The following is a 12124-nucleotide window of genomic DNA, read 5'->3' as shown; positions in this document are numbered from 1 at the left end:
CTTATCTCAACGATTGGCTGGTGAAGAGCACCTCAGAGGCAGGCGCTTTACAGTCCATGCGGATGACTATTCAGGTGCTAGAGCTACTGGGGTTTGTAATCAATTCTCCCAAGTCCCACCTTGTCCTGGACGTCTCAAGCTTATCTCCCCCAGGCAAGGGCAGACAATCTCCTGGACCTAGTATCCTTGGCTCGAACGTCTCAACAGATCACAGCTCAGCAGATGTTGAGTCTCTTAGGGCAAATGGCTTCCACAGTTCATGTGACTCCCATGGCACGTCTACATATGAGATCAGCTCAATGGACCCTAGCTTCTCAGTGGTGCCAGGTCACGGGGGATCTAGAGAATGTGATTCATCTCTCCACCGACTTTTGCAGTTCCCTTCAGTGGTGGACCATTCGATCCAATCTGACCTTGGGAGGTGCATTCCAAATTCCTTAGCCGCAGAAAGTGCTGACGATTGATGCATCCCTCCTGGGGTGGGGAGCTCATGTAGATGGGCCTCACACTCAAGGAACTTGGTCCTTTCAGGAAAAGGATCTTCAGATCAACCTCCCGGAATTATGAGCGATCTGGAACGCTCTCAAGGCTTTCAGAGATCAGCTGTCCAATCAAATCAAATGAGAGGTTTGCTTTTGTCAAAGGCCCCTGTCAAACCTCCACCAGTGTCCTGGGATCTCAATGTCGTTCTCACCCAACTGATGAAAGCTCCTTTTGAGCCACTGAATTCCTGCCATCTGAAGTATTTGACCTTAAAGGTCATTTTCTTGGTGGCTATTACTTCAGCTCGTAGGGTCAGTGAGCTTCAGGCCTTGGTAGTACATGCACCTTATATCAAGTTTCATCATAACAGAGTAGTCCTCCGCACACACCCTAAGTTCTTGCCGATGGTGGTGTTGGAGGTCCATCTGAACCAGTCAATTGTCTTGCCAACATTTTTTCCCCGTCCACACACCCACCCTGGTGAGGACAAGTTGCACACCTTGGTCTGTAAGAGAGCATTGTCCTTTTACGTGGAGCGAACAAAGCCCTATAGACAATCTGCCCAGTTGTTTGTTTCTTTTGACCCAAACAGGAGGGGAGTCGCCATCAGCAAACGCACAATCTGTAATTGGTTAGCAGATTGCATTTCCTTCATTTACGCACAAGCTGTGCTGACTCTGGAGGGCCATGTCATGGCTCATAATGTTAGAGCCATGGCTGCGTCGGTGGCTCACTTAAAGTCAACTTCTATTGAAGAGATTTGCAAGGCTGCAACATGGTCATCAGTCCACACATTCACATCTCACTACTGCCTTCAGAAGGTTACCCGATGTGACAGTCGGTTTGGGCAGTCGGTGCTGCAGAATCTGTTCGAGGTTTAGAATCCAACTCCACCCTCCTAGGTCCATTTTTTGTTCTGTTCCAGGCTGCACTCTCACTTAGTTGTGTGTAGTTTCAGGTCAATCTCTGTTATGTCCTCACCGTTGTGAGGCCCAATTGACCATTGTTCTTTGTTTTGAGTGAACCTGGATGCTAGGGATACCCCAATTGTGAGAACAAGCAGCCTGCTTGGCCTCGGAGAAAGTGAAGATACATACCTGTAGCAGGTATTCTCCGAGGACAGCAGGCTGATTGTTCTCACAAACCCACCCTTCTCCCCTTTGGAGTTGTTCCAGGTTTCTGTTTTGCTTTTTATTAAACAAAGGAGGGCACGCTTGCGTCGTGGGAAGCTGTTTACTAAGGCATGCTAACACTAGAGATACTCATATATTCCTAAGGGTGTCTCTAACATTAGCATGCGCTAAAAATGCTAGTTCACATATAGCGCGCCTTAGTAAACAGGTCCCTACGAGTGTTGAAAGGGTGGGGATAACATCTTGTGACATATGATTTAACATGATCCACAAATTATGGGCCCTGTTTACTAAGGCTCGTTAGTGTTTTTAATGCGCCTACACTTAGTGTGCGTGCTAACCATGTAGGCGCCTATAGGGACATATTAGGCAAATACTTGGTTAATGCGCATTAAAAATGTTAATACGCCTGTAATGCTGATTAGTAAACAGGGTCCTAAATGTAATAGAATTGTTTTTTTTTTGTTTTTTTTAATATCTTTTTTAACATGAAAGGCAGAGAAAGTATATGCAGCATTGAAAGATTTTGAAAAAAAAAATGCTTAAATTTTTTTTTTTACCGGTATTCTGTTATAGCATTTTAACTGCTACATTGCAATTTGTGTGTTTCAGATCATATGGGGAATATTTTTCATCCTTGTGGCACTGCTATTCACTGTTTCTCTCTTCCTGTCAAAGTAAGTACATTACAATATCACTTAGCTAAATTAATTGTTGGGATCATGCAGCTCAGGGATGGGCAACCTGCGGCCCATCATTGAATTTTATGCGGCCTGAGAGACCATGGGAAATATACACAGAAAACATCGTTAACCAAAGTTTTGGCCATTTTAAATACTGTATTTAACAATTATTTTCAGAATAGCCACTTTATTTGGATTTGGATTTTTGCTCTCACCTTTTTTAGTAGTAGCTCAAGATGAGTTACATTCTGGTACACTGGACATTTCTCTGTCCCAGGAGGGCTCACAATCTAAGTTTGTACTTGAGGCAATGGAGGGTTAAGTGACTTGCCCAAGATCACAAGGAGCAGCTGTGGGATTTGAACCGGCCACCTCTGGATTTCAAGACCGGTGCTGTAACCACTAGGCCACTCCTTCACTCCACTTTAGCATTTTGTTACCATTTTTTTAGTTACATTTTTACTAATCACCACTGCAACTTGTAATTCTGGGCAAGTCACTTAACCCTCCATTTCCCCAGGGCCCTCTTTACTAAGCTTTGCTAGTGTTTTTAGCGCGTTCTAAAGTCGCCCATATATTCCTATGGGTGACTTAGTATTTAGCGTGCTCTAAAAGCGCTAATGCGCCCTAAGTGCTGCTTAGTAAACAAGGCCCTTAGATTGTGAGACTGCTAAGGACAGAGAAAGTAACTGCATATAATATAAGTAAACTGCTTTGGTTGTTCCCACAAAAAGGCGGTATATAAAATCCATTACCTTTTGTAAATACCTGTCTATAATATGTAAACTGCTTTGATTGTAACCACAGAAAGGCAGCATATTGAAATTCCATCTCCCCCAACCCAGGTCTATGGAACTCTGTGCACTTTGAGTTCCAACATTACATAATGTTGTGGCCTGGCAGGGATAGTTTTGACATTCATTAAGCCTGCTTGTATAAAGGTTGCCCATCCCTAATGTAGCCAATAGATTTAAGATTAAATCCATTTTTATTAACTGTTCATCTCGGTTTCTTTCTTGCTTGTAAGATATGAACTCTTGTGCATATTTCATTTTATTTAATTTCTAATCCACCCTGCAATAAACTATTGAGCAGCTTACATCACAACACATATATTGCAACTAAATACACTATACAAAATACATTAAAAACTCAGAAAGTAAGATATAACAGCTTATAAATATTAAATAATTACAATTAGGTTATAAATCCAGAAATGTTTTTTTAAACCTTTACAAAACGTTAAAAATTGCATTCAATACATACACAAATGAGTAGATTTTTCATGCGGAGGCCTTTATTGTGGTTCACAAGCCACGCGATTAGAGGACTCACAGATCTTCTATACTTTATCTGTGGTCTTTTTCAAGACCTTTCCTTTGTTTTTTTTTGCATTGAAAAGATTCCACATTGGAGATTTTGTCACCCAGTTGTTATCAACAGACTCTTGAAACAGTCTATAGACCGAAACACAGTGCTGTGTCGAGTCTTGTTATCAGTAAATCTTCCTTAAAGTATCAAGGTTGTCCTTCTCATTTCTGGAGTCCATGGTCTATTTCCCACTTGTCTTCTTCTTCTGCTACTATATCCTGTGGGATTTCAGAGTTCTCCGCCTCAGTGAGTTTTTGCTGAAACAAAGCTGTGAGCATATACATTCTTTATGGACCACAGAAAATGGACAAACTTAACCGTGCCACAGATCTAGAATGTAAGTAAGAATCATCCAGGATTATAATTATGCAACAGCAGAGCAAATTTGTTTATTATTAGAGAACTAATAGCCTTAAAAAAAGAACAAATCTAGGCACTGAAAGTAATCTCATAGTTTGACTTGTAGCCAATGCAGCTTTAATAGTCCTAGAGTGATGTTCGTTTTGAACAAGTTCTAATAGTTTGATTGTAAAGTCAGAAAGCCCAAGATAAATAATAAAGGCTGGGCAAAACCAAGAACAGCACAAGTAGCCATGTGGCATTGCTAACACAGCCCATTCAATAACAGCACAGCCCAGCCAAATAACAAGCTAGCTAAAAATTAATAAACTCATTTTAAAACCCAGTGAGTCCAAATCTCTCCTTTTTACAACCAGTAAACCTCATCTAATCCTTAAGAAAATAAGAGTAACCATACTGGGTCAGGCCAGTGGTCCATATAGCCCAGTATCTTGTTCTCCAAACAGTGGGCAAGCCAAGTCACAAGTACCTGGCAGAAACCCAAATCGTGGTAACAGTCCACACTATAAATCCCAGGGCAAGCAGTTGCTTCCCATGTCTGTCTCAATAGCAGACTATGGACTTTTCCTCCAGGAATTTCTCCAAACCTTTTTTAAACCCAGTTACGCTAACCACTGTTACCACATTCTCCGGCAAATAGTTCAGCTAACACCCCTGGATCATGCGGCAACGTATGCCTAATTTCCAGCTCCAGTAACCTCACCTTTAATATAAGTCATTTTTATTCTTTCCACCTCTTTTTAGGTGCTGCCTACTTTATAAATACTCCCCTAATCATCACCTTAAGGGCATCTCAAAGTATCCTATCACTGATCTCCCCTTTATCATTTAGCTCAGCATAAGTCTCAACGGTATTACGGACCTCATGACATATTCTTTCATACTCCAAAAGAGATTAGTTAAAGCATCAAAAATCCCTCCCGCTTATCTCCACCCAGCTGTCTAAAGGAAATCCACAGGGCATGGTCTGAAATCGTTATTGACTCAATACTAGCATCTGACACCCTCCCCTACATATTTTGATGACACCATATCATGTCAATAGGTGTATACGTCACTTTCTCCTATATCAAATCTTAAAGACTGTAATACATACTTTGAAAGTAACACAGGCTTGTACTGGTAACATATGAGCCTTAATCATCAATGGTGTTATCCTTTCAAAATTATTAACAGAATATATAAGTGTAATGCTGCATTCTGCAATATCTGTAATTTCTTCCAAATACTCTTCAAGCATCCTGCATATAACATGTTGCAATAGTCCAACTGGCTCACTATTATTGACTGAACTATTATCTTAAACTGATCTTGTTCAAAACGATTTCTCTCATTTGTACGCCATCTCATACTCCAAAAGACTTTTTTTTTAAATATACCATATGGGGCTCAAATGATAGTGCAGCATCTAACGTAAATCCCAAGATTTTCATAGACATTAGTAATGGATAGCTGACTCCTTTAATGACTAAGTCCTGACTTACAGGTAACTGTTTAGCTGGATGAGCTAGAAAGAATTTGGTTTTATCTAAATCCAGTTTCAGTCGATGTAGTGCAATCCAAGTCTCCACAGCTATCACACTTTCCTCCATTCTAAGACTGAACTCTTTCATAGTCTTTTCAACAGGAACAACCAGCGTTATGTCATCCGCATACATGAAATTTTGTACTCCCAAATTATCTAAGTTATGGCTCAAAATAGAAAGTAGTACATTAAATAGTAGGGGAGCCCTGCGGAATCCCGCAAATTGGTTGTCATAACTCAGAAAAACACACCTTTCATCTTTATTCTATATTATCTATAAACTAAAAAAAACCCTTAAACCAATTTAAGACAGCACCAGCAATGCTCATCTCTTCTAAACAATATAATAAAATCTCATGATTCACTATATCAAAGGCTGATGCCAAGTCAAATTGGACCAAAACTACCTGTGTTCCTCTTCACAACCAAGACCTAACTTACATAAGAATATAAGAGTAGCCATCCTGGGTCAGACCAATGATCCATCTATCCCAATATCCTGGTTTCCAAACAGTGGCCAAGCCAGGTCACAAGTACCCTGTTTCCCCGAAAGTAAGACATCTCCCGAAAATAAGACCTAGTAGAGGTTTTCCTGAATTGGTAGATATAAGGCCTCCCCCGAAAGTAAGACCTAGCAAATTTTTGTTTGAAAGCAGGGCCGCCGAGAGCCGGACAAGGCCACCCCCGGGCCGCCCCCCCCCCACCCGAGGTCGCCAGGCCCCCCCTCCACCCACCCTCCATCACTCCCGGAACTAACCTTGAACGCCTTCTTTCACCTTTGCAGCAGCAGGGCAGACCTCTTCTTCCTTCCGTGCCCCGCCCTCGCGGACGTTACGTCAGGCGAGGGCGGGACACGGAAGGAAGGAGTGGCCTGCCCTGCTGCTGCTTGCTGCGAAGGTGAAAGGATGCGTTTAAGGTTAGTTCCGGGAGCGACAGAGGGCGGGTGGGCCAACCCCGATCCAACCCCGATGTTTCCCCGAAAAATAAGACAGCACCTGAAAATAAGACCTAGCGCATTTTGGGGGGCAAAAATTAATATAAGACAGTGTCTTATTTTCGGGGAAACACGGTAGTTGACAGAAACCCAAATTGTAGCAACACTTCATACTACAATCCCAGGGCAAGCAGTTGCTTCCCATGTCTATGTCAATAGCAGACTATGAACTCTTCATCCATGAAGTTGTCAAAACCTTTTTTAAACCCAGATTCGCTAACCGCTGTTACCACATCCTCTGGCAAAGAGTTCCAGAGCTTAACTATTCGTTGAGTGAAAAAATATTTCCTCCTATTTGTTTTAAAAGTATTTCCGTGTAACTTCCTTAAGTGTCCCTTAGTCTTTGTACTTTTGGAACTAGTGAAAAATCGATTTACTTCTACTCGTTCTACACCACTCAGGATTTTGTAAACCTCAATCATATCTCCCCTCATCCATCTGTTTTCCAAGCTGAAGGGCCCTAACCTCTTTAGCCTTTCCTCATACGAGAGGAGTTACGTCCCCTTTATCATTTTGGTCGCTCTTCTTTAGACCTTTTCTAATTCCGCTATATCTTTTTTGAGATATGGCGACCAGAACTGAATGCAATACTCAAGATGCGGATGCACCATGGAGCGACAGAAAGGCATTATAGTATTTTCAGTCTTATTCACCATCTCTTTCCTAATAATTCCTAGCATCCTGTTTGCTTTTTTGACCATCACCACACACTGAACAGAAGATTTCAGCGTATTATCTAGAACAGCACCCAGATCTTTTTCTTGAACGTTGACCCCCAAGGTGGACCCTAGCATCAGATAACTATGATTCAGATTATTCTTTCCAATGTACATCACCTTGCATTTGTCCACATTAAATTTCATCTGCCATTTGGATGCCCAGTCTTCCAATTTCCTAAGATCTTCCTGCAATATTTCACAGTCTACACACATTTTAACAACCTTGAACAGCTTTGTATCATCTGGAAATTTGATCACCTCACTCGTTCCGGTTTCCATATGAGTTATAAAAATATTAAATAGTACTGGTCCTAGTACAGATCCCTGTGGCACTCCACTGTTCACCCTCCTCCATTGAGAGAAATGACCATTTAACCCTACCCTCTGTTTTCTGTCCAATAACCAATTCCTAATCCACACCAGAACCTTGCCTCCTATCTCATGACTCTTTAATTTTCTCAGGAGTCTCTCATGAGAAACTTTTATCAAAAGCTTTCTGAAAATCTAGATACACTAAATCATCTGGCTTACCTTTTCCATCCTATTCTGCTTTGCTCCACCCCCATTCCACTTGACTACTATGATCTTGGATATCATCTTCGACACCTCACTGATATTCTTTTCACAGGTATCTGCCGTAGTTAGGTGCTCTTTCTTCAAGCTCTGGCTGATCCGCTTGGTTCAAAAACTGCTTGACTTTCTTGCCGTTCACTCATTTACTCTCTTATCATTAGTCAGCTAGACTATTGCAATGCTCTTTATTAGGCACTTATGGTTAAAGATCTTCGCTATTTGTAGATCACACAAAGCACTGCCATAAAACTCATCACTGGCCATAGGAAGTATGATCATGTCACATCACTTTTGAAATTGATCCTGGTCTTTAAGATCTGTTCTTCTGGGAAACCCCAATTTCTTGCCCATCTCCTGCCCCCCTGTTGTCCTTCCAGATCCCTTAGGTCATTATTGCAGGGCTTACTTGAAATCATTTATTTTCATGCACTCACTTGTAGTACCATTCGTCCCTCCATTTTTTTAATGCATGGTCCTGAGCTCTGGAACAGGTTACCTCCATCATCTCCGATTCTGCCCCTCTCTCCAGCAATTTACTGCTGAGCACAAGACTTTTCATTTTTTCAGATGCCTATGGGTAGGTCAGTTTTGCTGCAGGTTTGTCAGCAGTGAGCCTGGACTGTATGTTCCCCTGATGGGTCTTCCCCCACCCCCTTCTTCTTTACTGTCTATAATTATAATTCAATCCATCTTCCCTCTCTTTCCTTCCCGTAGCTCTGATCGCCCTGTTTTCTTCGATCTCTCCTTTCCTAATGCTGCATCATGTAAGCCGCCTAGATAACCTGAATGATGGTTAGGGTAGAAGCCCCTAATAAACTTGGAAACAATGAAATTTGTTCCAAAAAGGAAATTATTTTTTTCTGAACAAAGACCAATAATTTTAGCTGAAACAAGAATATATTAGCAGCTTACAAACAAACATCTATATCTAAAGAGAGCAATTTAACACACAATGATGCCATATAGACGTTAAAGGTATTTCGCAAGGTTTTCTTTATCTAAAAGGTACCAACCTAGGAGCTTTCATGTCCACATTAAGTTTGTGCATGCAACCAGTTAGGAATTAAACCATTAGAAGACGGTACTGCTTATTCCACTGGTTCCAAAACCTGATCCTGGAGGCCCCCCAGCCAGTCAGGTTTTCTGGGATACCCACAATGAATATTCATGAGAGAGATTTGCATGCACTACTTCCATTGTTTGCAAAATCTCTCTCATGAATATTCATTGTGGGTATCCAGAAAACATGACTGGCTGGGGTGCGTCCAGGACCAGGTTTGGGAACCACTGGCTTATTCTGAGATATGATAACCAATCAGGTAATATTTCATAGACTCAGAACAAACATGAAAGTAGGAGAGGACCAATACAATTCTAACTCAAGGGTAAAAAGCAATTTTAATAGTCAAACTTGATACAGATCTGCGTTTTGGCACTGGTCGCTTGCCTCAGAAGCCAACAAACCTATAAACATACAAACAACAAACAAAATTAATAAATATGCAAATTAAATATATATGTGTAAAGAAATCAACTACAAAAGCAGAAAAGATATGTATAAAAAGGTAACCAAGAAATAAATGCAGCAGAAATTACAATAGTTGGACAAAAATGTTTAAAATATTGAATATGAATACGTGATGGAAGCACTTAATACCAGAAACATTAAAATTGATGTATAAAATAATTATGTTAAAGAAGGATAAAACATACCAATCCAGATGGGTTGTAGATATCAGTGTACTCATGCAGATACTTTGCAAGGGCGTGTGAAAAAAACCGGTTAGTGTCATAGAGCCTATATTAGTATAGCAAAACATCCTAAACAAGTGGCTAGAAAATCATAAAATAATATTAACCAGTACAGTAACAGTATGTGAATATAAAGCAATATACAAAAACACGTGCATTTCCATGCAAGTAAAGTATAAAGTGCATAAATCTCTACAAAGAACATCATAAATTTGTGATGGTATGATATAATTAAACATGCTAGAAGAGAACCAATGTAAAAATGCACATACTTGCAGAGTGTAAAATGAAAATGCAACTGTAGAAACCCTGGGTGTATATAAAAATATGTGTACAGTAATTAAAAGAAACGATACTGATGCAAATATGAAATAAGTTGAGGTGAACATAATGCAATTATGTTAGCCTTCAGTAAGAACATGAAGTGAAAACTATCCAGCTTATTTTCGAAAGAGAAAGACGCCCATATTTCGACCCAAACCGGGAGATGGGCGTCTTTCTCCTGTGGGCGAACAAATCGATATAATCAAAAGCCGATTTGGTCGTCTTCAACTGCACTCTGTCGCAGGAACGAACAAAGTGGACGGGGGCATGTTGGAGGCGTGGTGAAGGCGGGACTGGGGCGTGGTTATCGGCCGAGGAGAGATGGGCGTCTTTAGCTGATAATCGAAACAAGAAGGGCGTTTTTGACGAGAATTTGGTCCGCTTTATTTGGACCCTTTTTTTCAGGTCCAAGTCCCAAAAAAAGTGCCCCAACTGACCAGATGACCACCGGAGGGAATCGGGGATCACCTCCCCTGACTCCCCCAGTAGTCACTAACCCCCTCCCACCAAAAAAAAACCCACTTTACAAACTTTTTTTCCTACTACTACTACTACTACTTAGCATTTCTATAGCGCTGCCAGGGTTACGCAGCGCTGTACAAGTTAAACATGGGAAGGACAGTCCCTGCTCAAGAGAGCTTACAATCTAAAGGTAAAAACTATGTAGTCAGTGTAGGTATCAGGAATGGGAAGGTGGTTAGGCACCAAAAGCAAGGGAGAAGAGATGGGCCTTGAGTAAGGACTTGAAAATGGGCAGGGAGGGCGCATGGCGTATGGGCTCAGGAAGTCTGTTCCAGGCATAAGGTGATGCGAGGCAGAAGGGGCGGAGTCTGGAGTTAGCGGTGGTGGAGAAGGGTACAGAAAAGAGTGATTTCCCAGCCTGTATGCCAGCCTCAAATGCCGTACCCACCTCCATGACAGCAGAATGTGTTCTATCCTGTGACAGCCTTTCCCTAGTTCTGATGTGGCTCTCGGGTGAGTGTGACACCTTTTCTGTTATGCGCACTGCAGAGTCACATCAGCAATGCATTGTGGTGGGTGTAGGGTATGGTCTCCGTGATTCCATGCTCACGATGTTGATAGTTGGTAGGCTCTACTCCCATTGTGCTTTTCCCCCTGCTTCTGGGTCAGAGTGTGCCCTGTTTTGTTTTCCAGTAGTCCATGAGGTAGTGGCCATTTTTGTAAGCCCGTTTTAGCTCCCTTCATGTGTTACCCACGTTACTGAAAGTGGCCATATGTACAGCATTCTACCAGCTCTGACCTACTGCTAATCTCAGTACCGGGGAGACTCTTTGCCAGTAGGGCACAACCTCTGATCTGCAGTTAACTGTGAGCAAGCGTGCTTATTCAAATAAAGGACGTTTTCGGAGACATTAGTCTTCAGGTGTCAACTGGTGTGCCAAGGTTCTACAGCAGCAACAAGTCCTAGAGGCCTGCGTGTATGCAGGTCCCTGGAGCACTTTTAGTGGGTACCGCCGTGCACTTCAGGCAGGCGGACCCAGGCCCATCCCCCCTACCTGTAACACTTGTGCTGGTAAATGGGAGGCCTCCAAAACCCACTGTACCCACATGTAGGTGCCCCCCTTCACCCCTAAGAGCTATGGTAGTGTTGTACATTTGTGGGTAGTGGGTTTTGGGGGAGGGGGTTGGGGTTGGGGGATCAGCACCCGTGGTAAGGGAGATATGCATGTGGGAGCTGTTTCTGAAGTCCACCGCACTGACCTCTAGGGTGCCCAGTTGGTGTCCTGGCATGTCAGTGGGGCCAGAGTACTACGAATCCTGGCCCCTCCCACGGCCAAATGGCTCAGATTAGGACGTTTTTGAGCTGGCCGGTTGTAGTTTCCATTATCGCTAAAAAAAGCGTCCAGCTCAGAAACGAACAAATCCATGACATTTGGTCCTTACAAACCGTATTTTCGAAAAAAAAAAAAGACGTCCATTTTTTCCGAAAATACGGTCTGTCCCTCCTCTTCACTTACCCGTTTTCGGACATAGACGTCCATGGAGATAGGCGTTCGCATTCGATTATGCCCCTCCACGTGTGTGAAGACATGCATTTGAAAACATGAACAATCATGTGCATGCAAATCTATAAAATAAAGATCAATGAAATAAAAACTGCACATAAGACCAAGGGATTAATTCTGTATATGGTGCCCAAAAAATTGGTGCTAAAAAAAACCTGTGCTTATCCTATTCTATAAACC

General features: G+C 42.1%; 1 protein-coding gene across 1 annotated transcript in view; it reads left to right on the top strand.

Moving 5' to 3' along the window:
* Nucleotides 1-12124, top strand: part of LMBRD1 (LMBR1 domain containing 1) — a 262882-nt gene that overhangs the window by 154055 nt on the left and 96703 nt on the right. Inside the window, 1 exon segment of the mRNA XM_030195170.1 lies at nucleotides 2229-2293. Coding sequence (XP_030051030.1) covers nucleotides 2229-2293 — 65 coding nt within the window.

The sequence above is a fragment of the Microcaecilia unicolor genome, chromosome 3 (assembly GCF_901765095.1).
Source record: "Microcaecilia unicolor chromosome 3, aMicUni1.1, whole genome shotgun sequence".
NCBI classification, from domain to species: domain Eukaryota; kingdom Metazoa; phylum Chordata; class Amphibia; order Gymnophiona; family Siphonopidae; genus Microcaecilia; species Microcaecilia unicolor.
This window is presented reverse-complemented; position numbering and strand designations above follow the sequence as displayed.